The sequence below is a fragment of the Octopus bimaculoides genome, chromosome 13 (assembly GCF_046866305.1).
Source record: "Octopus bimaculoides isolate indiv1 chromosome 13, ASM4686630v1, whole genome shotgun sequence".
NCBI lineage: Eukaryota > Metazoa > Mollusca > Cephalopoda > Octopoda > Octopodidae > Octopus > Octopus bimaculoides.
This window is the reverse complement of record NC_142940.1, coordinates 65,516,350-65,543,849: the sequence shown is the minus strand read 5'-3', so window position 1 is coordinate 65,543,849 and position 27,500 is coordinate 65,516,350. Positions and strand designations below refer to the sequence as shown.

The 27,500-nt window shown below is 36.3% G+C and overlaps 1 protein-coding gene across 3 annotated transcripts in view; it reads right to left on the bottom strand.

Moving 5' to 3' along the window:
* The window catches only part of LOC106867776 (scavenger receptor cysteine-rich domain-containing protein DMBT1), a 355,233-nt gene that overhangs the window by 23,652 nt on the left and 304,081 nt on the right, over window positions 1-27,500 (bottom strand). For all 3 annotated transcript variants that reach the window (XM_089362003.1, XM_089362005.1, XM_089362002.1), the window contains exons 9-11: window positions 11,698-11,785; window positions 7,835-7,959; window positions 3,239-3,388 (exon numbers count right to left, since the gene is read on the bottom strand). In XM_089362003.1, coding sequence (XP_089218129.1) covers window positions 3,239-3,388; window positions 7,835-7,959; window positions 11,698-11,785 — 363 coding nt within the window. The remainder of the gene's footprint in view (window positions 1-3,238; window positions 3,389-7,834; window positions 7,960-11,697; window positions 11,786-27,500) is intronic.

Sequence of the window (27,500 nt, the reverse complement as noted above, 5' to 3'; positions counted from 1 at the left end):
GGGGGAAGCGGAAAAAGAGGAAGAAGAGAGAAGTTGAATTGATCGCACACAAATTTGACAAAAATCACTGCGCTGAGAAGAAATAATTTCCCTTAAATCAGGGTCTTATTTTAAGATATCTTCAACTCTAGAAAATAAAAATTCATCTGCCACGGGAAATCCATCATTAACGATGCTTACTTATTTCTTACACTTTTAGATTGAATAAGTTAACAAAAGATCACCCGAAAATAAGATTGGATGAGGTTGGTAAATAGGTTGTCGTGCGCGATGGACTGATTGCCGAACGCAATCTATTTACTCGGTATTCGAAGAGTTAAACTTAAAATGACTTTATAATAGGATGGAATATGTGTTCGTTCTTTGAGCTTATTTATTCTAGATATGTGATCACACACACACACACACACACACACACACACACACACACACACACACACAGACAAACGCGTACGCGTACACACACACACACCCACACTTATATATGCCTGAGTATAGACATAAAATAGAAAAATATACTCCATTTTATTATCGACGATGAAAGGCAAAATAAACCGTGGCCCTGAGGGAACTGAGAGCGGAGCGATGCTACATAAAACTTTAAGGACTCGGTCACTTTTCTACCTTGCACCACACACACACAAACCCATAAACAACGTATGATCAACGCAAAGTGTACTTCGAACCGGCCCCTAGGCGTTTAATACTCGTAAGGTTAGCTTTCTCGTGTGCACAACATGAACATCCTGCTGCAATTTCTCAACCATGCTCCCTTGGAGGCTTCTGTCTACGTTGAAATATAGTCTACAAGTGCCGTGTTATAAAGGCACGCCCCCCACCAAGCCAGTAATATTGAAATTCTAAGAGATTTTATTTTTAATAAAAAGGCTTAAAATGAGGATAGAAAGCAACTAAGCAATAAAAAAACAAAACAAAGAAATGAAGAAGGAGATGAAAGAAGAGGGATAAAGAAGGTCAGAGAAAAGCAATGATGGGACGGAAAAATGATGGAATTAATATAAGCATATAAGAATTATGAATGAGTACGGAAAACCTAGAAAGATGAAAAGATTTCCAAAATTAGAGATGAACTGAAACATCTTCCTTGCTAATTAAAATTGCTAATTAAAAGAGGAAGCAAAGGTTGGAATAGAGATTTCAGAATATTCTAATAATCGTAGGAAAAAAAAAGCGAAAATAATGAAATAATCCCAGAATTACTTGTTGGGTTTACTCCGATAGTGTTTACATATCGTTTGATTACACACCGCTGTTATTGCACTAATCGAGTTATTATGAAGATGAAACTGTAGTTTGTCTGATTCAAACGAATAGTTACTAATATACGTATGGCCTATACTACAAACATACACAAACACACAGAGGTAGGTGTGCTTGCTAGTAATTTATGTGAGTGTGATTCCATTTATTTATTTATTCTGGTGAATATTGATTAATAGTTATATGTATGTGTGTATGTTTATATATATATATATATATATATATATATACACACACACACACACATAAATGTATGTACATATCTATATCTATAAATGTATATATATATATATATATATATGTGCGTCTGTATATGTATCTGTACTGCGTGCCAAATTCTCTCAGCACGTCTCGAAATCTCGATCCAAAGGCTTAGGGCTGTGCTTTTCTGGATAATTAACTTCAAACTTTCAGAATTGCAAAATTCCAAATCTCCAAATTACCATGCCAAATGAATAGGTACCAAATTTGGCACAAACATCTCAAATAATCTCTGATATACAACGCATACACGCACGTATATACATTCTATTATATGTGTGTTTTTGAGTATGCGTGTGTGTTCGAGTCTATATGTATTAAATATTACTATGTATGTTTCCGTATGCCTGGGTAATACACACACACACACACACACACACACACGTTGCGAATTATTTACATATTTACTTCTAAGCCTATATTTCTTATCGCTTGTTGCAGTGTTCGGAACCACTTAGGGCCAGTTAGAACTGGCATATTGATTAGAAATGTATCTCCAATCGTTGTTTTTTTTTTAAAGTTGAAATACTCATTTTATATGATAGAAACAATAAATCGATAAGGATTTATTCGACAGTGTACACCCACTTTTCAGTGTAGTGTTGTATCTTGCAACTTCTCAAAGATTTTCATGAAATAATAGGAGGGCGAACGGAAGCATATAAAACGTTTTGTTTTTATCCCCAAGGAAGAGATGCTGAAAATGGCAAATTCTAGATATCTGCAGTAGAAATCAGCGGCCTTGATAAAATCTGAATAGTTGTGACAAGTAAACCCTTTGCCAGTTGGTGGTTTTAAAGTCGACCACTCTGTAATACGTAAGGCTCAAACTAAGCCTACGATCATGCCAGCTTTTATAAACTCCGTCCATAAAGCTATCAATAGAGCACACATACACACACAAACATGCACACCCACATCTACACACACATATACACATTTTCCCGGGTCAAAGAGAAGTACTTCAAAAAGTCGTATGGCATAATGAAGACTCGTATGGCACGCAATAAAGACTCTCACGTATGCATTACAGTGAAATTGAAATATTTTGATAAACTGAGATTATCGAAAAATTGATAGATTATCACTGTAATTAGGAGGTTAATACTCCCTCTAGGAATGTTTAAAATCAAAATGTGCGAGTAAGGGAGATAAATCCAGTAATATCAGTAATGAAAAATAAACACAATGCAGTTTGAAGTTGGTTCTTAAAGGCTACAAGGGAAAGCAATGGATATGTCCATCAGTTCGGAGAAAATATGTTACATATTCTCAGAATACCAATTCTTATCAACATAGAGAATAGTAGATACGACAGAACATCGATTTGAGAAACTCCTGCAATGTTTAAACTTGACTTTTAAATACTTAATTTAAATTGTACAAACGGAGAGTTTGTATTTCAACCTAAATTAGAATCTATAAACGAAATAGATAAATAAAAAAAAAGAACTAAGTTTGGAAGTTCTTTCTTTGAGTTCCGGTTTAATCTCTGTAATGCTATTATTTCGCTCGGTAATGCTGTTATTTCGCTCTAAGTTCTTGTAATACCAAAGTATGCAACACTTATTGCCATTATTTGGCAATAATTAAAAATAGTTTAGCAATTTCTTTGTTTTTTTTATTCGCATTTATTTACTAACAGTTATATGACAATTATATCATTGAAAAATAATGTGTTAAATGAGTAACTTACGTGATCCCATGTAATACGATAACTGGAAGCCTCGGCCAGTCAGAGAAGCATCTGAATGGAAGTGAATGAATAGACTTGCGTGATAGGTGTAAAACTTGCGTCGAGTGCCTCCACACCATCGGCTGAAGATATCAGCTTTTCTGTCGGTTCCTGCAAAATAACTATAAGTAAGTAAACAGCTATAGCTAAGCACACACAGTTGCACATGTGTGCATTACGAGCGAGAAACCCAAACAAAAATGGCCACTACGATGTCGTAGAAATTGTAGGTGTGCCCCAGTGTGCCACTGCGAGGCAAGTGATGAGTGTATATGTGTATATATATATATATTTAACAAAAGAGGGGGGTGGGGGTGTTTCCACGCAGGAAAAAAATATAGGAAAATGTGCTGTTGAAAATGCACCTAAATTTCAAAAACTCGTAAATGTTTAAAATACATTTATTTACATATATACCAAACTAGATTCAACAATAGTTTTTGTTTATCAATGGTAAAAGTTTAAAATTAAAAAAAAAATCTTTAAAAGTTTCAATGTTGACAAACTAAAATGTTTCAATGTTGATAAATTAACATGTTCAAAACAGGTGTATGTTTGAATGTTCACAGCAGTCAATATAATTAAAACTGTATATCAATTTGTTTGAATGTACAAAGTTCATTAATTTTAGTGGTGGTCGACAAGTCATACTGGAAAAAAAAAAGAACAAGTGTGAAATGAAAATAGTCAAAAAAAAAGGTGGGGGGGAGGAATTAGGTTTACAGTTTCTCTGATCCTCCTTCTGTAGACGCTTTCACTTGTCGTGGCATGTTTTGGGATCGGATGAATTTATAATTTTTTTCCGCGAGCGGGTCTGATTTTTGATTCGTTAAAATCCTGGTGAGGTTTTTTCTTTTTTCCGTGGTCAAGTTTATTGTTCTGCTTGGTTGGTTTCCTTGTGGATACGGACATAAGTCGTTCCGGTTAGTTGGTTTTCTTAAAGGGTCATTTCGTTGTATTCGCTGAAGTTCGGGTTTGATTGGTCTTTAGTTAGGTGACGTCAGCAACTGGTGTTTGTAGAATTTCATTGGACTGGAGGTGGGTGACGTCACCAGTTGATGTTTGTATGGTGATTTGGAGTTGCGGTTTCGGAACCCGGGTGGAAGATTGTTACCAAAGTTTTCAGCACATGTTGGTAAAGTAACTCCACCTCTATAGGAACCTGTCTTTTCGATCTTCTTTATTGCTGACAAATAGTGGAGTGCAAACAGAAGCCAGAGGCGGACAGTCAGTTTTCGGCGAAGAAAGAGTGCAGCATCCACAGAAGGTAACAGAATATTGAGCGAGATGTCAGCACAGATGGATAGATGCAGAGGAAAGCTGTATTGAAGACAAATCACAGTGGGAGACTAACGAAATGCCGTCACTGACAAGAGACGCCAGCAAAGTGGACGAATTGATTCGCGTAGACAGAGGAGTCACAATCTGTGAGTTCGCTGTACAAACCGGATTGCTCTCAGTGCATTATAGAAAATGATGAAAAATATCAATTATAGACATTAGGTACTGGAAAGCGTCGGTGTGTACATGCGTGCACGATGTTAGTAGATGCCTGTGTATGTATTATGTAAGTGTATACATACATATATGTGTGTGTGTTTGTATGTGTCAATATACATACATACATACATACCTACATACATACATATATTATTGCAATTGCTATAATATGCTACATATATGAGTTTATCTTTATACGTATGCTTATGGGCGTTTGTGCAGCCATACATAAATTTATAATAAATTGTATTCGATAAATTACTTCAATTATTCTCCTCTGGATGTGAATGAAGATTTCTCTAATGATATAATATAATTAAACTTTAAAGAATTTGCAAACTTTTCCAGTCTGTTCAATATTTTGGCTGCGATGTTATTCCACTGTTTTTGAACTGATTATTCTCATTATATTTATGATTAGAAAAATATTTCGATAACTAAACATTTCACATGTTTTCTGGAAGATAAAATATCATAATTTAACGATTTATTATTTGTTAGTTTGTGAATTATTAAAAAGAATCTAATGCTATTAGACGTAGATTTAAAAAAAATAAAATAAACGAACAAAACAAAGCAAAATCAAAAACCATTATTGTAATGATGATGATGGTGATGATTACGATGATGATGATGACGATCTTGATGACGATTATGATGATGATGATGACGATCTTGATGACGATTATGATGATGTTGATGATGATAATGATAACAATGATGATGATGATGGTAGTAAAGAGAGGGTGAAGGTAATGGTTATGATAATCATGATGGTCGTGGTGTCGATGATGGTGATACTGCTGCTGCTGCTGAGGTTAATGGTAAAGATAAAACTTATAACAGGATGATATCGGATGATAATATCGGATGATAATATCGGATGATAATATCGGATGATGCACTCGTAGAATCCTCAAAATGCTTTGATTTGTTTTTTTTTTGTTTTTTTTTTGCTCTCTACGTTTTGAATTGCAACTTCAACCGACGCCGCCAACTTTGCCTTTTAGTCAACACTTAGAGGCGTCGACGTCGGCTCACTTTACAGAAATCGGGTGAGCATCAGAAATTTACAAGATCTGAAGGGATCTACTGTTCCCTTCAAATACGGAGGGCTGTGTACATATGAATATAGTTTTGCAAACTTGAAGCTTCTTCTCTGGTGAATTAATTTCTTCAAGTAAATTTGAAGAAGACAAAGTTAGAGATGCTTTAGGTGTTTCATGAAATGTTAAGCTCAAAATAGCGTTGATCGAGCAGACGTATGGACAAAGACACTCCAGATGTGACAATCCCGTCTTTTTCCTAACAGTAGAAGACCTATGTACACATTGTCTAATGTGTCATTTATAAGACAGTATCTAGAAGATAGACATTTTGTAGCTATTTCCTGCAGATCGAGGAAACATGTAGAGGCTGCTACATTAGTTCACTTATGGGTGAGATCGGAGAGACTGGCGAAGTTATATAGACCAAACGAAATTATGCGACTCGAAAACAATGATATACACTGCCATAGGACAATTTCCCTTGTGATGTATCTGAAAAATCTTGAACTTTGTGATAGGCTGCAGCTTTACCTACATTTATAATAGGTGTTTCCCCCTCTAATTAGTGAATCTATTACTTGTTAATGTTGATGACGTCCCTTTTACAAATTACTGACAATCACTGTTTGTCTTTCCTCCTTACATTGACCCCATTCTCTCAGATACTTGTTGATAAAAAAAAAAAAAAATTCAATACTTGTGAATGTTAGATACGACAGAGCGTTAGCAAAAACATATTGTGACATGTTTTCCACCTCTATACATTAAAACTTCAAATCCCGCTGAGTTCAAATTCGTCTTTATTCACTCAGCGACCAATAAAATGAAGTGGTACTCAAATATTGGGGGCGAATTCACCAACTAAACGCTAGCCACAAAATTTCAGGCTCTGTGCCTTTTGTGCTGTCAGACGGGCTTGTTCGAGATGCGTGCACTCATTCAGTATCCGGGCATTCTTGACTTAAGAAGTTATGCCAAAGGGCTGCTGTAGCATGTGAGGTGGATCCGGCTATCAGGTTCCGGGTCCATAGGGAAGATTGCCCCACCGCTTTTCTTTAATCGGACAGGTGAAGTAGATTTCCTTTTCCTGGTGGATGAGGTTGAAAGGCAGGTGGACAGTGACATTCCTCTTTGAACAGAAAAGTGTGGTTGGACAGGGAAGTATTGTCCTCGAGTGAATTGAATGAAAAGTAGAGGAAACTTGCGAAAATAGCAAGAGTGGATGGTATCGCTCTACCTGTAGACTTGTGAGTTGGAGAAGAGAAATCGGAAAGAGCACTTGCCCTTGGGGTTCAGCGAGATCCTGGATGGTGGAGTTCCTCGATTATCCTTAGCGGTCTTCTTGTAGCAAGGGGACCTCATCACTATCATCCCCTTTTTACCTCATTTCCTTTTAATGTTGTATATGATGTGTATGAAGGCGCGTGGCTTAGTGGTTAGAGTATTCGACTCGCGATCGTAAAGTCATGAGTTCATACGCCGGTGACGCGTTGTGTCTTTCAGCAAAACATTTTTATTTCACGCCGTTCCAGTCCACTGAGCTGGCTAAAATGAGTTGTACCTGTATTCAAAACGACCAGCCTTGACACGCTATCTATCTATCTATCTATCATGGGAGAATTCACAACCCCCCTCCCCCCCCAAAAAAAAACAGATGAAGACAGGTGGTGTAGAAAACAAACGGATGTATTAGTATAACGCTCGGGAATTGAAAAAGTCTTTAACGTTTCGAGCCTACGCTCTTCCACAGAAAAGAACACAGAAAGAAACAAGGAGAAAAAGAAGCAGAGAAAAAAAAAGGAGAGAAAAAAAATGTGTGTAGTGGTTATCTATCTATCTATCTATCTGTCTATCTATCTGTCTATCTATCTGTCTATCTATCTGTCTATCTATCTATCTATCTGTCTGTCCATTTATCTATGCGGTTGTGCGGTTGTGTATATCATGCCAGCATGTTTTGGTGTAAGCGTGTTCTAGAACAGTCATGTGAAGATATCTGTTGTCTTACCTAAGTACAATTCTGCATAGTCCTTCATACATCCGATGGAATATTCGATATCTGAATCTCTGACATCAAGATACAATTTTCCAGACCGGCTTCCAGAGTTGATTAACCATGAACATGACAAGTTGCTGCAAATAAATAAATAAATAAATAATAATGTTATTGGATGAAGAAGCTGAGAGGGCTCTATGAAAGGATATTGCAACAGCTAGATAAGAGCTTGCAGGAAGGCGCAGTACCCAGCTGGATGACAAGGAGAAAGACATTGTTATGTGTCAAGGATCCTGAAAAGGGAAATGTTGCACCCAACTTTAAATTAATAACGTGCCTCTGGAAAGTGGTCTTCGCACGTAGTCTGTCCTTCAAGCTCATTATCGACTTTGCCATAGAGTTTTAAGTCATCCATGTAAAATAGATGCCTTATACAGATTTGCTAATCGAAAAGACGTGGCGTCTCAAGACGGTAACAACAACAACAACAACAACAATAATAATAATAAATCCCGTAACAGAGTAACAGGCAGCGGCTCCTATGACTTCTGATCTTAAACTGATTGGAAGTGTTAACATGTATATGTTTTGTCTTGGTGTAAAAGATGGGCTACAACAAATATTCTGCTCAATGCCACAGATTTGCTTGTTAGTTACTTGACCGTAGCCAGTTGAGCCTGTCCCTTGGTGGCTGACGATATGTGCATCTCTTATCTTAAGCAGAAGAGTAGTAGGGGGTGGTTATCAGTACCATGTACTGAAAGGAATTGTTTGGGATTTGAATAATTCACTTCTAGAAACATAGGTGTTTGGTTCATCATCCTTAAATAACCTTTATTCAGGGACCTTTTGAGCAGATGACCTACTTGACTTGAAGAAAATTCTAACTAGGCCCCACCTGCAAAGTCATCCACTTTTTATCTTGATATGAGATCTCCATATCACGCGCATATGGTTGTGATGCACGTGTCTGGTGTAACCTTATCAAACGGGTAGTCATGAACGTCACAGACTAATGTGTCAGACCAGAATTTAAAATTTTTTTATCATGTATCATATCTATATAATATCGAAAATTACATTATTCTTTGTATCAGCCGTGATAATCCTAACTTTTAATGATACATAGTGTAGCTAGAAGACAAATATCCAACGTAATCTTCCTGTATTAAAGCCATATTATGTAATCTAAAATTTGGCTTATATTTTGTAGCAGTTACATCAACCCTCCGCAGGCCTGTCCTTTTAACAGTGGCTTCCTCTTCGAGTCTATTCTTCGGGAAATTCCGTTTCAAGAGACCTTCATCGCAAACAGCCATCTCTTATTACTTCCAGTGCGAACCCTTCCCAGTCAGCTGTCTATCTATCTATCTATCTATCTATCTATATATATATATATATGCATACACATATATACATACAGATATGTGTGCGCGCGCGTCCATACACACACACACACACACACACACACACACACACTCACACACACATATATATATATATATATATATATATATATATATATATATATATATATATATATATATATACATACATATATACATATATACATATATATGGTGCGAGAAGGAAATTGTTAGTAAGAGAGGAGTGATAGAGAGGGCAGAGAGAGAGAAAGACAGTATTAATAATACGGTTTCTTCTTGTTTAACTTTCTTCTTCAAATATGTTTCAGTGCAGATGGGGAACACGCAATATCGAGTATAAGTTATCAATTACAAATTATAAAATGAAAAGTTAAAATTTCTTCTTTTTTTTCAAGTGAAGCATAATTAATGCCAATACGTTTTTAATGATTTGGTGTCTGGAAAAGATCCGATTCTTCGAGATAAGGTTGTAAAAGGTGATAAATGAATGAAATAAACAAAAAATATCTATATTTTGTTTCTAGTCAATATCGGTTTATTTTTCTGCTTGTTTTCATTTCGCTGCCATTGTTGTGTTGTTGTCTAGCTTTGAATGTTTAAGTAGAATGACAACCGTCGGAAGTCTTATTGTCTAAGTCTTCTCGCCTACAGTTGGCGGATAGTAATTAACTTAAGTACGAGAGGTAATTTTACGCGTCGAATGAAGGAGGGCGTTACTAAGCTTCACTTTTAAGGCTTTCTGAGACTCGTGGTGAAAAGCGGCAGGGAATTTTCTTCACTTGTCCTCCTATGGTTTAAGTGCAACGGTGTCGATGTCTGCAACTGTATCCTAGGTCCGAGTAATGCTGCTAAAGCCAGTAGCTGATTGGCCTAAAACTGGTGATTTATTCTGCCTTCCGCCAAGGAGGAAGATATAAACTACCGTAGCAGCTAGCCAAGCAATGGGGCTCCCTTCGCAAATACACATACATACATACAAACATACATACATGCATGCATGCATACACGAGCATATATACATATATAGACATAAACTCGCACAGAATATATTCCACGTATGGAATGAAATAGGATGACATACGCTCAAAGGCACTCACATACACGTACACACACACACACACACGCGCGCGCGCGCGCATGCACGCATCTAAAAGAAAAAGAAATAAATTGCCCCCAGTTTCGACGGTATGTATTCCAGTTATTCAATTAACTGTTCTGCCTCCATACTGAAATATGACGGCTGAGTAATTCGTAGACGTTCGTACTTGTAATTCGCTGACTGAATCAGTGTGACAATGTGGGGCAGAACTGAAATTTTGAATTAGAGTTAAATACATTCGATGAGTTTCGAAACAGTTTCGCAATTCCCCTCGCAGTCTTTGAATTGATCCGTGTCTGTCAAAATAAAAAAATGCCATCGCGTGGCCTCGAAATCCAGACTTTACCATAATGAAATTCGCACCCACATTCACATTCCTATGGATGTAGATATTCGGACGCATACGCACAGACACAACCATGCAAAAGTACACGAACCCACGCAGCCCAGGTCCTCTTCCAATGTTCACACAATGTCGCACAACAATTTTTCTGTCTTCTTTTTCCTGTTGATGATAATCACATAGCAGTTTCTTCACGCTGATGACTGGTTGCTGTAATAAGTAAATATGCATCTTTTGTTCCATCACAATGTCTTCGAAACTTCGCGACGAGGCACTTCTTGAAACTGTGTTGTTGAAACGATTGATGTTGCAAAATTCTAAGGATTTCTAAGTGTCTTATCCGAATATGTTGCTTCTTGCAGTTTTTGTTTCTTCTCACATTTGACTTGCATAGTACTTAGTCTAGATTCCGATGCTGATATCCTGAGTGACCGTGGATCAGGTTTTGTACATTCCCTGAAACGCTGCAATCATCTTTCCGACCCTGCGCTTGACATCGGTCCCCACCGTCTACTTTATCGCACTGAACAAGTAGTACTGGTAGGCCTACGTCTTCGACAGCCTGCTCACCTCAATAATATGTTTATAAATAAAAAGAAAAGAACGGAGTCTAAGGATAGTAGCGATTGCCGCATTGCAAAACATTATTTAATGAAGTTATTAAATTTGGAGAAGTTAGTTTGCCAAGAACGACAGAATATTCCCATCGTTTGGGAGCAAGATCTCTACATATTGGAAATATATGATTTCAAAAAAAAAAAAAAAAAAAATTCTTTCGTCCAGAGGATAGTTTTCTTGTAGTACGTCCTGAATATCTGAATATCCTTCACCACAACAATCACGAACGTCTCTATATAACATAGTAGTCCGTGTTTTTACCGCAAGACATTTTACTTGCCGATGTAAATATAGCAAACAGTAACCTGTATATTGTATTATTGCAGTGAGATCAGAGCCTTTACTTCCAAACTGAAACACTAAAACACATTATGGTTGAGAGGTAAAGATTAATTTCAAAGAGAAAAAAACATTGTTACATCCTTACCTTGCATAAAAGTGAGGATAGTTAGGAGTGGTCAAGTACTGGATACTTGGGTAGGCTGTTAGCTTTGTGACACCAGAGCAGTTAACACCTGAAGAAGAGAGGACACTGTTTTGTTAAAGTTAAATATAAGAGAAATAGATGACAAATTAATAAAGTGATAAAATGGCATGGAATTATGTAGGTGTGCGTGTGTGCAATGTTATGTGCGTGTGGTGTGTGTGTGTGTGCGCGCGCGCTCGTATGTGTGTGTTAAAACAAACATGGCAAACGGAACTCAATATATGAATTCATTTACTTTTTCAGGTTTTAATCAGCAGAAAGTTACAAGTAACAAATTCCTGCATGGCACTTATCAGTTTGCTAAGCATCTGGCACGAAACCTCGTTTTTCTTCAGACGCTGTAATTATCTTCCATATATATATATATATATATATATATATATATATATATATATATATATATATGTCCAGTGAGTTTAAGGACGGCGTCTGTATGCCGTGCCCGTGCCCGTGCCTTGGTACCCGCTAAAGGAAGCGTCACCATAGTGTCGTTTAGTTTGCCCCACCCTTCTCTCTCAATGTTAAAACCTGTTTGGGTAGAATATTCCTTAGATTGGTGGACAAATAGTTCACAGTCACACAGATACGAACGTTTGTTTAGTAAGCCCAGCATTAAGAAAATTTTAGTGAGTACCCCTAAACTGCGATCAGAGGCTGGGTGCTCATATAGGGCAGAGAATGACTGCCCAGTGGTGTGGGTGTGGTGATGCGAAGCCGAAGGGGTTGAGGTATGAGGCTGAGGGGGTTACTGCCACTGGCAGTAACACTAGCTTTGCGATCGGAAATAGCTGCTGTACCAGCTGCAGCAGAGCGACCAGGATCACGTCCAGGAATATCAGCATTGGCAGCGACTTCAGCAACGACAAAAACAACCTCAGACGCAGAGTTAATGAAAGAAACATCGGCAGTTGTAACACATCCAATACACAGACAAGAAAATATGCCGGTTCATCCGCACCTCACTTTAAGCAACATCTGAACAACAACAAGTGCTCCGAAAGGCGCTTGAGTGGACGGCAAGTCTTGCTTTGCTTCGTGCCACAAAGCCACGATGGCATGCAAGGTTTCCATTTAGAGGAGCAGCGTTTTGCCCGCATTGAAGACTTGTAGCATAAACTACGTTATCAAAGAGAGAGAGAGAGAGAGAGAGAAAGAGAGAGAGAGTAAAACGAAGGAACAATATATATTTCTCAGACCATGTAACAAATTCAAAAGTCGTGTACGACTTTACTGAACTTCTGTTTTTAACTGAAAGTAAGAAATATGACCATACCAACTGGTACATTTTTCAGGAATGCTTTTTCATCTTGGCAGTTCGCAAGGTGGGCTGGAGCTTAATAATTTTAATTTAAATGTATTTTTGTGTGAGCACGCGTCAAGGGAGGGAGGGGGAAATAAGCTTTACAAATTTCGACTGGATTGAAATATTTCGCGAAGTTTCGATGGAAAAAATAACAGTTGTGGAGAGCGGAATAAGACGAAGTAAATAGTCCTTACAATATGACTCTTCGAATAAATCATTGATGAAATGTGACTCTGCTTTCTATGTGATGACGTCTGTTAAGAAATTTAAATCTAAAGAAACCTGTAAATAACAATCCAGTAGAGGATAAAGGAAGGAGAAGTAGAACCCAGAAGGAAAATGTGGAGAGCAAATTAACGGCGGAGAGTTGAAGAAGTATAAGTTAGTTGGTAAATGGAAAGAGTTGTCAGAAAATGTCGTTCGGTTATTTACAGTTTGCCAGCTTCTGTGAAGATACTTAATGGGCGTTGTTTCTTGTTACACACATTCAGCGACATGTTGTTTCAACTAATTTCCACACACACACATAAAAATGATCTTATATAGAGATATATACATACATATATATACCCTTACATTTGTACATGAATGCTTACAAACACACACTCACACACACCTGGACTTGTCCCATGATAAAAACTGGTGGGAACACAAACCACTCCCAGTGCTTGAAAATGATCATCACATCGCACTCCTCTGGAACTTCACCATTGAAACTGACAGAAAGATAGATACAAATAGGCCAACCATCATATTGAAAGACTACAGACAAAAATCATGCCTCCGCATTGATATGATATTAACTCTAAATTAAAAAAAAAATAGGATTGTCAGTAGACAGACAGAAAAGCACGGAGAATCAAAAGGCGAAGGAGATAACTGAACGCAGGTCACATCTGCTTAAGGCTTAATGACTGGTCACATCTCTCTCTCTCTCTCTCCCTCTCTCTCTCTCTCTCTCTCTCTCTCTCTCTCTCTATATATATATATATATATATATATATATATATATATATATATATATATATATATATGCTAACTTGTTTTGATAAAATGTAAAGGACTATATAAATGTCCAATTGGTTTTCTTGTTTTATTCTGATCTCGTATATTTTATGTTTTATTTATTTAATCGTGTCTTATTATCGGCGTATTACATTCTATTTTATATTCGTTATTCGTTTATCTTGGTATACTTTATTTATTGTTATGTTTTTTTTTACTGATGTGAGGTTGATTTTTTCATTCTATCTGTGTTCATTATGGACACATGAAATGTTACAATAACTAAAAATGTGTTGTTATAAAAATAAGCGAAACGGCGAGTAAAAAACGAGGTACTTATTTGAAAAGTCACCTGATGAGGCACAATATCTCACCTGTAATGCATAACAATTGACTGTACAGTATCACTGTAAGGTATGGGTGCATGCAAAGTCGAAACGATTGCTGTGATTTTGAATAAAGAGTCTCGTGAACTCCCTTCTGTCACTTTTCTTTTAATATAAACTATACGAACACTAAAGAATTCCTGAAGTGAATCCAGTGGTATATGCCTGCACACTGTTGTTGACATCAGGTACCCGAGTACTGGTGACGGGCTTTAAACAGCATACCGCTAGGTGTCTCCTGAATATAAAGCTATTGCTACACACACACACACACACACACACACATACATAACCAAGAAGGACGAGTCAACTTGCATTAAGTTCTATTTATGTGAAGAATCGTAACTTAAATTTTATTAATAGTTCACCAGAAGAAATGTTTTTTTCTTACATGATGTAATATTTTCGTTCAGCAATAAAGAGCACGTCTGAAGTAGTTTTAGTGAACCTCAACCCGCCCGTGTTATTGCAAATACAAAGATACACACACACACAAGCATAAACACACACAAACATGCACACATACACACACATATAGATAAAATGGAACAAAAACGCAATAGAGGAAAATAAAACATCCGGACAGACAGATGATGCAAGGCGGACAGGAAAAACAACAATTAGAGGAACAGGAAAAAAGTGGACGGGTCATCCGTGGCTTTCTTTCATCAGTCAAGTTACCAAATAAATGTCCCTACAGTTTCGGGCAGTTACACTTGAGATTGTTTGCTCTGGTTGCCTCCAAAGAGTCTAAGCTAAACGCTTTAGATTTTTTGTAAGAAAGTAAGCGAATGTGTACGACACCAAAGACAAAAAAAAAAAAAAACGGGAACATGTTGCACGATTACAAATGGCAAGAATACAAGTTCTTTCGACTGAAAACGAATCAAACTGAGCTGAGGTGTATGAAGAGAAAGCCTTAAGGCAGGAACATAAATGGTGCTGGCAGTCGGCAATCAGGCAAAGAAATATATATATATATATATATATATATATATATATATATATATGAAAAGTCACATGCACACAGGTAGAGTCACGTACGTGTGCGGTTGCTTCTGCCTCTGTTCAGTAATAATGTAGCTACAGCTAATCTATGTGTATCGCTGCATTCTGACAACTGTTTTCAGCCTCTAATAGTCACTGACATTACTTTGCTATTAATTAAGAGGTGTAAATAATTAATTCACGTAGAACGAAAGAAGGAAAGAATATTGCTTAGCACATTACACGGAAAGAATATAGTGTATTCCATTATGACTATATGCGTGTGTGTGCGTCTGTGAGTGCGTGTGTACGTTTGTGTGTGTGTGTGTGTGTGTGTGTGTGTGTGTGTGTGCCTCTTTGTAACTGTGTGTATGTGTGTCTGTGTGTGTGTGTATATATATATATATATATATATATATATATATATATATATATTGATAACGCAGGAGATGGTGGGTATTAAGAAGCTTGCTTCCCAACCACATGGTTCCGGGTTCAGTACCACTGCGTGACACCTTGGTCAAGTGTCTTCTACTATAGCATCGGGCCGATCAAAGCCTTGTGAGTGGATTTCGTAGACGGAAACTGAAAGAAGCCCGTCGTATATATATATATATATATATATATATATATATATATATATATATATATATACACTCATACACACGTATATGAATATATTAGTGTGTATATACAAACACATTGGTATTTGACGGGCGGTGGGGGGTAGACAAGGCGAGAGACAGGAATAGATTGTAAGTGAGAGAGAAAGACGAACCAGCGTATATAAGCATAAAAGTGTCAGTCTAAAATGGTGAAACATTAAAACATAATTCTATTTCGTGTCATTATCACAGTTGAATTAAAATGTTCTAGCAACTTCATCCTCGCCCATATAATTTCCACGAACATCAATGTGTGTGCGTGTGTGTGTACTTATAAGTGTCTGTGTATACTTATATGTATATAAGTGTGTGTGTGTGTGTGTGTATATGTGTGTATGTGTGTATGTGCGTGTTATTTCGTATCATAAATTTCGTCTCGTTTTAGCCAGTTTATATTTACGAACGGTTTCATGCTCGAGAACATTCCAGTTTTGCAGAGATAAGTTAGCGATCATAGGATATGGCTGAATTGAAATATATGGTTAGGGCTCTTTGTTACTGGATCCTTGAAACTGCTATATCTGGTTTATGCATCTCAGAAGTGTTGTAAAACCCGGAACGAAAGATATGGATGAAAAAACACACTGAAAGAAACTAGAGATAAATAACAAGTTTAGCTCTTACGACTATCACAGGTATGTCACTGATGATGTTCCTTTCAGATTGTGGCCTGCACATCAGCATGAAAGTAGAAATTGTGTGCTCAAGGTTCTTGTAAATGTGATGGTGGTATGAAGAAGGGTAAGTGTGAATTGGAAAGGATGCAGTTTGAAAGAGAAATAACAACAGAGGTGGAGAAGGGGTTTCGAAGTGTGGCCACGAATGCGTGTGAATAAATGTTAAATGTGTGGATTATAACCTTCTTATTTATGAAGCACTAATAGGAGGAATGCTAAAACTTTCACTTAGAATGTCCTCAGCCAGCTGGGTAAGACATGTTTCCGTTGTTGAGTAAAGAGAAAACTCACCCCTCTTTCAGTCCCCTGCATGGAAGGAATATCTCAATATAAGCAATTTCAATTCTAAACAAAGACTGCAATTCCTAATGCTACTGTGGGGGTAATGTTTGGACTTTTCTAATAAAATCTTGTTGATGTCGTACCGTGCAGCGATGTCAAGTACTGCCAAGATCAACATCCTCGTAGCAGACTAAGTTAGAGTAATGAAGAATGTATCCCCACTGTGCCAACCACAAGAACGACAACAACACATCCAGCACCATATATTCCGAATGCAACGTTCCGTATACACACAGCATGATAGAATCAGGGTGTACGATGGAGCAAAAACAAAATTCGAACGCATACTAAGAGATGCTGAAAACGGTATATGGCCCCTGTACCGCAACAAGTTCTGGAATAGGTTAGAGGGGGAGGCCAACAAAAGAAATAAGAACGATACTTGGTATGATAACATTGGTGAGACTTCTAGGAGTATCAATGATAGGTTCAAAGAACACCTGGACAACTACATTGAAAAGAAACCAAACTCCATCTTCTATCAGCATGCTGTACACTACCACAAGGGCTCCTTGGGGAGACTTCAATTAAACATCTTATCCACACATCCCACTGATGCAATGCTGAGACAAGTCACTGAAGCTGTCTGTATACAGGAATACAAACCCTCTCTCAACCGTAAATCCGAATGGGGTAACATCCAGATTCCACTCGGGAGTACACCTCTATAATCACCCTCCTCTCTCTTTTACATGTGGAATTCCATACATACATGTTGAGATGCATAATACATACATGTAGTTATATATAACCGTATGAGCGTATATAGTTTGATGTGTATGTACGTATGTGTAGAGGTATGTGTGTGTGTACGTGTGTGTATGTGTTGATATGAGTATGTGTAGATATATCTATGTGTGGTATGTGTATGTGTGTAAAAAAAGATTATAATAAAAAACAATTAAAAAAATGCATGTTTGAATTTTAACCATTATGCTTGTATTAGTGTCATATATATTTGTATATATGTATGTGTGTGTGTATATATGTGTATATATGTAGTGATGGATAAGCGTATATGCGTGTATACTTTAAGATTATACGTATATTTTTGAGTGTATGTAAGTGTCTATATGATTGTGTGTACAAACGCACACACACACACAAACACGTCTAGACACTTACCCTATTACTCACGTACATCCATAAGTACATACTTGCATATATACATACATACATACATACATACATGCGTATAGGCATGCACACATGCATACGCATGTACACACACACATACACACACAAATATATATATATATATATATATATATATATTTATGTATAAATGCGTGATCTCACGCGCAAACTCCAACCATGAGCTTGTCTGTTTGTGTGTGTGTGTCTGTGTATGTGCGCGCGCGCGCGAGTGTATGTGTGTATATAGGTGCACGCTTGTGTGTGTAGATTTTTATGTGTGGCGTATTTACAGTCTAAATCTCACTGAATTTTATGATGTTTCTCAGTGGTTTGAAACCTGATTATCGATAAACTATCAATGTAAGTAACCGGTGTCGATATGGTTGAGCGAACACATGAAGGTGGTGTCCCGACAATGCCGCAGCGCAATGGCGAAACATAATAATATTCCTACGTACATACATATGTATACATAAATGCATATATACATATGTGCACACGAATGTATATTCTATGATCATATAAATAGATGTATGTTTATGTAAGCTGCTTGACTTAATATATTTGCGGTTATATATTTATAGATACATATCTATATGCATGGGTTTGTGTGTGTGAGTGAGCAAGTGTGTCTCTGTATGTATGTATATACATGTATATGTATACTTTATTTAAAAGCAGCAGAAATATAACAAAAGACTGTTACTCGGAGTTTCACGTTCCCGTTCAGTTTTGTTAGAAATGGGAAAGGAATGACAATGCAATCAAAAGTAATATAAAATTTGAAACACATAGATCTGTTTGATTGGTCGTTTCAAATAACAGTCATGGATGCGTAATGAACAAAACAAATGAATTTAATATAGATTCATCCTATTTTAAGAATATCGAAGAAAACCTTAAATAGAAAAATGGGCTCAAAATACATATTGTAAATAATTAATTATATTCGAATTAACATATTAAAATCAAATAAAATAAAATATACGCTGCAATAAAAATAAAATAAAATTACAATAGTATATACGCATACTAGACCATCCACAACATATATATATATACATCAAAATACACAGATGCATACGTACAGATAATCTACGTGTATAGGTATATATTTGCAAGACACGAATATATGCATGAATACATATGTATACACATACACACGCAGTTAAGCTTGCGCAGGAAAAAAAATTACGCACCGGTAACAATAATTGTATCTTAACCTATGAAGTAGAGAGGGAAGGGTAACATGTCGATAAGTGCTTACTCCGATATATATATATATATATATATATATATATATATATATAATTTACAGCTATATGCCTGTATTCATATTTGCGCATATTTAGATATATGACTCATTATCAGCATAAAGTTCTTTCTCTCGTTCGCTCTCTCTCTCTCTCTCAATATATATATATATATATATATATATATATATATATATATATATATATTTATATATGCGTATAAGAATGTGTTTCAATAAAGGATCGTCTGTGTATCTGAATTGTTGACTACGTAGACGTCCAGATACTCATGCGTCCGTTTACGGTTAAGCCCTACAATGGGCTTTTGAAAATCTTGTTGAACGTTGGGAAGTTGTAAACAACATGGGTGAATATATTATTGATTAATTGGTTGTTATTTTTTATTAAACCTTTTAAAAATTTTAAATTAAAAAAAAAACGGCCAACGATAAAGAAGGTAACATCCTGACAGACGAAGAGGGCGTCAAAGTTAGGTGGAGGGGGTGAATACAGCACCGATTTGTACAGAAGGAGGCAGGAAGATCGGCCCGTTGCACTCGCTGTAGCCGAAGACAGAGAACCGGAACCACCCAAAGAAGAAGTGAGGCAGGCGCTTTACCATACCAAGAACGGGAAGAGCCCTGGCGTGGATGAACTTCCCATCGAGGTATGGAAGGCGACGGGAGATGATGGGATAGAACTGTTGTGGAGACTGTGTGTAAAAATCTGGAACGACGTGGAGCGGCCGATCGACCGGTGTCGTGCAGTCTTCGTACCAATACCGAAGAAAGGTAACTCACGCGTGTGCTCTAACTACCGAACCATCAGTATTATTGTCCACGCAAGCAAGACCCTGCTGCGAATCATCGTAGATACAGAGCAGCGGAAATATAGCAGTGTCATTGCTGAGGAGCAAGCCGGCTTCGTCAAGGGCAGAGGAAGAAGGGGACAGATAGCCGACATCAGGATGATGATCGAGAAGTTTAAGGAATGCAACATTCCACTTTACGTGTGTTTCATCGACTATTCTTAAGCCTTCGACTGTGCGAGACACAGCAAAGATGTGGGACGACATGGGGTTTCCTGAACACTTATTCATACTGTTGGCGCGACTATATCGAGATCAACAGTCATCTATCAGGACGTCCGTCGGTAACACTGAGTGGTTCGGCATTGAGAGGGGTGTCCGACAGGGATGTGTTCTGTCTCCATATCTGTACAACATCTATGCAGAAAACATCATAAGAGCGGCGAAGGAGAACTACGATGGTGGTGTGCAGATTGGCGGAGGAAGGCTGTGCAATCTGAGATACGCCGATGACACAACCCTCATAAGTAACTGCAAGGACGAATTGCTGTAGATTATACGCAAAGTGAAAGACATCAGTGCTCAGAGTGACCTATTCCTGAATGTAAAGAATATGTATATATTCGTATATATATGCGTGTACATGTGTGTGTGTGTATATATATATATATATATATATATATATATATATATATATATATTTATATATATATATACGTGTACATGTGTATGTATATATATATATATATATATATATATATATATATATGTACGAAGGTATATATATATATATATATATATATATATATATATATATATATATGTACGAAGGTATATATATATATATATATATATATATATATATATATATATATATGTACGAAGGTATATATATATATATATATATACATACAACGGTATACATATCTACATAGTGAAACTATTAAAACTAAAACAATATAAAAGCTAAGCTATTATAACTTAACTCTGTGGAAGGTTTCACTTTTATTCTTTGAGTTTTGCGACGTAATACGAAACCAGTGCTAATGATGCATTGTTTTAATCGAAAGAAATTACATGTTGACACTCCTAGGGCCTCACAGTATTTCCATGTAAAATTTAATTTGATTAGATCGAGCCATTTGGAACAGACAGAGATACAAAACATTGTATATATATATATATATATATATATAGAAGAAGCGCTAAGGCACAATATAATTTCATTATATATATATATGTGCTTGCCAGTTATTTTGAGTGGCATTAATCCATTAATCTAAGCTAATATGTAAAATATATCATATACTGAATACAATTGTATCAGAAAATAGGGAGCTATGGATAACTGTAATATAGGAATTTAGCGTTTCTGTTCGATTAAAAACATTTTTTGTTTTTTTCTGAAAATGATGCGGTGAAAGGTTTCACTGAGAATAGGGGACAAGCAAACGAGTGAGAGAGGAAGAGAACATAATGAAAAGGGGTAAAGAGACCAAAGAGATGATGCAGGAAAGAAGAGATCGATGTGTGTATTTTATAGGTTTTAAAACGGTCAGCTTAGTAACCTTGGTCCAAGTGCGAGTATACATACATACAATATGTATGTATGTATATGTTCATAGATTCATATACATTTATATATATATATATATATATATATATATATATATATATATATACATACATGTATATATAAATATACACACACACACGCATGCTGTTGTCGTCAATCAAACTACACGAACATTAAACTAGCTAATAGCAATATGTAGCAATAGGAATTTCATGGCTATAATTAAATGTCTCTACCAAATTTATTATAGTTCCCAAATGATAAAAATAGTTATTAAAACTAACTCAGCTGCTATGAACTGTAGTCGCTTAATATCCGGTGTTTCTTTCAAAGTCTAATGGCGTTGTTTGGAAGCGGAATAATCGCCATGCATATTCTTCAACTATACACTCGGGTGTTATTTAACTAAAACAAAAGAATACAGAATGCTATTAGTTATTATAAACAATTAAAAGCGACCAATATGTGTACATACATACATATATATATATTATTTGAGCGCAAATTTCAATGTATACATGTATATACGTGAGTAATTATATTTGTGTATATGAAAGCATGCGTATGCGCACGTAAGTATTACGTATATGTGTTGATGTAATTATATAAGTATCTGTGTATGTAGGCAAATATTTATGTATCTGTACACGTGTCTTGGTGAGATAAGTATAGGTCTATGAATGCACACATGAATGTCTGCATCGATGGTTTATGTTAGTGAAAATGTCTAAACATGGGCACAGTCATATGTAAATACATCTCTTGTTTATATATATACGCACACACTTACACACAGATATCATTAGGGGTCGTGTTTATTGTAGATGTGCAGCTGTGGGATTCTAGAGTCGTGGTTTATAAAAGGAAACTATTATAAAATCTGAACCATTGACTGGTCAAATAATGAAGGGTTGTGACTGTGGATTGGCGGATTATTTTCAATTTGTAACAATTCTCCACACCAGAGACGAAAATCTTCAGTTTATCGGATGTAATATATCAGAGAAAATGGTGAAGGATAAAGGACCCCGCTATCATTTCTGGTGAGATAACCAGAATAAGTGGAGTTTCATTTATGAATGCAAATAATTCAAGGTATTACAGACACACACAGACACACACACACATACACACGTACGTACATATGTGTGTGTGTCTGTGTGTGTGTGTGTGTGTGTGTGTGTGTGTGTATACACACATATATACACGTGTCTATATATGTATACACCAAACCATTAAAAATACTATTTCAAAAGTCGCTAGATACCGGTATATTCCCAGAAGTACTGAAAGAAGCTAAAAATTACAGACATGTTTCTCTCGCATCCACACATCTAAAATTGTGAGAACCCAATTTCGGAAAAAGTATATTTACGTAATTTTCCGGAAAGCAACCTCTTAGATTATAGACAACATGGCTTTCGAACTGATCGAAGTCGCAAGTATTACAGCACCACAACACTCTCCTCAATAATCCCTTGAGAAGAATGAATACTGACTGTATATAATTTGATTTTTCCAAAAGCGTTTGAGGAGATAACACATGGAATCATCTGGCATGGGATCTTGGGATCACAGGACAACTCGGAGAATAGCTCTTTCACTTCTTACGGGTAGGAACGAATCTGTTGCGGGAAACTGTTTTCTCTTTGCAAAATCACCTGCAACAAGCGGTATGCTTCAGGGCACGGTTCTAGGACCGTTATTGTTTTGTATTTCATCCCTTTTGGTATCCTCTCTCACGTGTGCACTCGGCCAATCTGACGAGCTACTCCAATGGCACAAAAACATCGATGGCCACCGAAAATCTAACGATGTCGTGACACACCAAGATCAGCTGTATTGATATTTAAGTACTTGGTTTGATTCTGTCTGTCTGTCTGTCTGTCTCTCTCTCTCTTTCTCTCTGTCTGTCTGTCTCTCTCTGTCTTTCCTCCGTTGCGATGTCAGAAATAGCGAACAATTGAGCGATGTGTGGTAGCTTTTCTCGTAAAAACTGACTGGCAGCTGAACATGTTCGGCAGTTGACCGATGTAGAGTACAAGAGGGAAAAAGAAATTATTGCCTCTTTGTCCGAACAATTGTTTAAGTAACACACCTGTAATTAAAACGTTTGCCAGTCTTAATCTTCCGATCTCACCTTCGGACAATGTAAAAGAAAAAGTAAATTCTCAAAACAAAAGACATATTTATTGATTGGAGACATTGATTAGAAAGGTATAAGAGCGTGGTTTCAATATATCACTTGAAAGGAAATTAATTCAATCAGTTTGATGCAGCAAAGACATTTTATTTGGTTCTCGCTGTATTTTCTGTTCAAATTCGTTCCTTCTCTTTTATAATTTAAAAGAGATATAAGATTAAAAAATTTAGGGTGGGAAACAGTCAATAAAATAGACTGCAGTATCAAGCTGGAAGTTACCTAACCCGAGAAATAGCAGCCAAATCTTGCACTTTAGTTAAGAAACCGATATGTTGAATGATAGTGTCGCCCTGCAAATCCTTAACATAGCAATACACACAGGATAGCTGTAGTTGTAATACCTTTCACTACAGCTGATTTTTTACAAAAGGGCAACAACAACAAATAATGCGGAATGATAACAGGTAAATTCGAAGCCGGAGAGATTAAAACTTAGAACGCAAAGTGAGGTTCATAAATGTCACAATGCATCGTGCCATTCGCTGCACGTATTGATAATACGTGAGGCAGGAGAGAAAGTGAACAATAAATGATTTGTGAAAGTGCATCGTCTTCCCATAATAATGTGGTTAAAATAGCAAAGAAATATAAACATTGAATTTCGAAAGACTGAAAGATTGAAATAAAAACAAGGAAATGAGGCAAATATTAACTAAATATTTCATTATTTCTGAAAGAAATTTAATAATACAAGATACACAGCTAAGAAACGATCGATTCGTTGTTTGATTAGCAAATAAACAGCATGTACAAGCTTTCATTTTTGAGTTTACCAATATTTGCTTATAATAACAATAAAAAGTCGAATATGGTTTATATATTGATAAATTTAATAAGATTTGTTAACGAAGTTCACTGCTGGCAACCACAGTAAACACAGATAGATAAATAGATTTGTAGATGCCGAGAAATTAAAAAGATAAAAGAAGAACAATGGAGGATATGTAATAGAAAATACATCATTCACAAATAATTATTATCGGAATTGGTTCGAAACACACTCGGTCCACTGTCATCTGTTTGTATGAAGTGATACTTGAGTGACTACTGGAGAAAGTACTTGAGTGACTACTGGAGAAAGTACTTGAGTGACTACTGGAGTGTGTGACAAGGCTGGCCCCTTTGAAATACAAGTACGACAGAAACAGGAAGAAAGAGAGTAAGTTGTGGTGAAAGAGTACTGCAGTGTCGCCACCACCCCTTGCCAGAACCTCGAGGAACACTCACAACGCCTGGTCTGGGAATCGAAACCGTGATTCTACGAGCGCGAGTTCGCTGCCCTAACTACTGGGTCATTGCACTTCCACACACACTCACATATATCACAGAGTACAAATACGTACACTTGGTCGTGGACACGTTGCTATGAAGTGCATAGCAAGGTACCCATATCCCAAGGCACCCAGTAAAACAGGTAAAAAGAAAAAAGCAATATGTCGTAAATTTGTGTAATTATCCTGGGAAGTGTTAGTGCTTATTGAAATTCGTGTTACGTAAGTTGCGTTAAAATAACGTTGTTTACTGATGCCATTGTTGGTTTCCAGAATTTTTTTTTTGCCTAAAGCCAACTAAAGAGACAAAACAAACAGTCATAACAGAAACTGCGACAAAAATACCTTTAGTACAGTTTTGTTAGCTTTTATGAGATGAGCTTAATAATTTACAGTCCAAGTCTTTGGGCGATAATAGTAGCGCTTCTCTAATTGAAATCTACACACCAGGGAAAAATACATCGTTAACAAGAAAACTAAAATTCAACGAAAGCACACAAAAATTATTTCGGCATTACTAGCTATTAGAAGCTATTTTGCAAACACAGTGTTTGATGCAATGTTAATTATCTGTAAGTAATGGTAGTCTTTGCGAGGGTGAGGGAAATAATGTGAGAACATTGGCAAATTAGAAAAACAGTGGAGTTTTAAAAAAAAATATTAAAAGAGAAATAAAAGTTAAAAAAAGAAATAAAAGACAAAACGGATCTTTGGCAAGTTAATGTTTCGTTGTTTACATGTAAATATAGGTAGTTTTTTTTTTGAATGTTTGTTAAGTATCATGTCTGAAATTCTCAGGAATTTGAAACATAAAAAAAAGAAACATAAATGAAAGCAGCTTACCGAAGTACACTTTAAAGAATTTATAAAGCAGATCCGAGAATGCTACACAAAAACAATCAGAAGGAATATGTATGAAAATATGTTTTAATGTGATTCTTGTTTTCCCTCTTAACTATTTCTTTCGTATGCTATATATATATATATATATATATATATATATATACATGCGTACACACGCACACACACATGCTCACATACGCGCGCGCAAACACATGCACATACACTCAACACACACAAACACGTGTGTATATATATATATATATATATATATATACATACATATAATGTGTGTGAATTGATTGATTGACTGATTGATATCATATCAATTACATTTCGTCAACTCTCTGAGTCAAGGACTTTTTTATGATTGCAATCACAAAGAATGGTACCCTAAAGCCAAAAAATGTTTTCGATGTAGGTTTTGAAGTGATATTAACAAAAAAGCTATAAATGACATCTCAAATATAAAATAATATGATATAATATTATACAAATATACTATAGTATAATATATATATATATATGTGTGTGTGTTTGAATGTGTTTACGTATATATACTGTCTTTGTCGTGTCAAGCATATTTTCAAGGGATACATTTTGTTCTGTTATTTTCCATTGCTGTTTTACAACAATGTATAGAGACTTCTGGTAGCATCCGTCGCAGTTTGCTTTCCAGCCTTGTGGGCAAAATGCTGGAAGTTATGTTCAGAGGGGAGACCAGGATAAAATCCTTTCATCGATGTGAATTCTCTTAGATGCATCCAACAGCAAAATAAAACAAATAATTCTTCTGTATACTTCCACAGAGATAACGATCTACGTGGAATTTATACCAATAACACACAGGCAACACTTGAGCCTTCTACTGTATAAGACTTTGTCTGATGAACGTTCGCGATCGAAGGAGGGAGGAATTAGTTAAGTGACATCAATTTTAATCATTCGCAAAATAACCAATTAAAGAACTTTAGTTTCAGCAGTAATGGTCCCAGTGTCATCAGCTGCTGGAAGATTGCCAAGACTAAACTAGATTAAATAAGATAAATACATAAGAACATTGCATTTGAGTTTTGTCAGTGAATCTAGTTAATTCACATGGCGCGTTTAAATGGTTAAACTCTTAGAAGGGAGTGAATAAACAAACTTCAATGAAACAATAAAATATAAAATAACATTTCATTATTCATATAAAAGCAGGGAATGTATTTCTTTGGGAGCTTTTGACAACCGTTTCTATATCATGTGGTAGATATTATTTAGATGAAAGGGCAAACAGCAACATCAGCA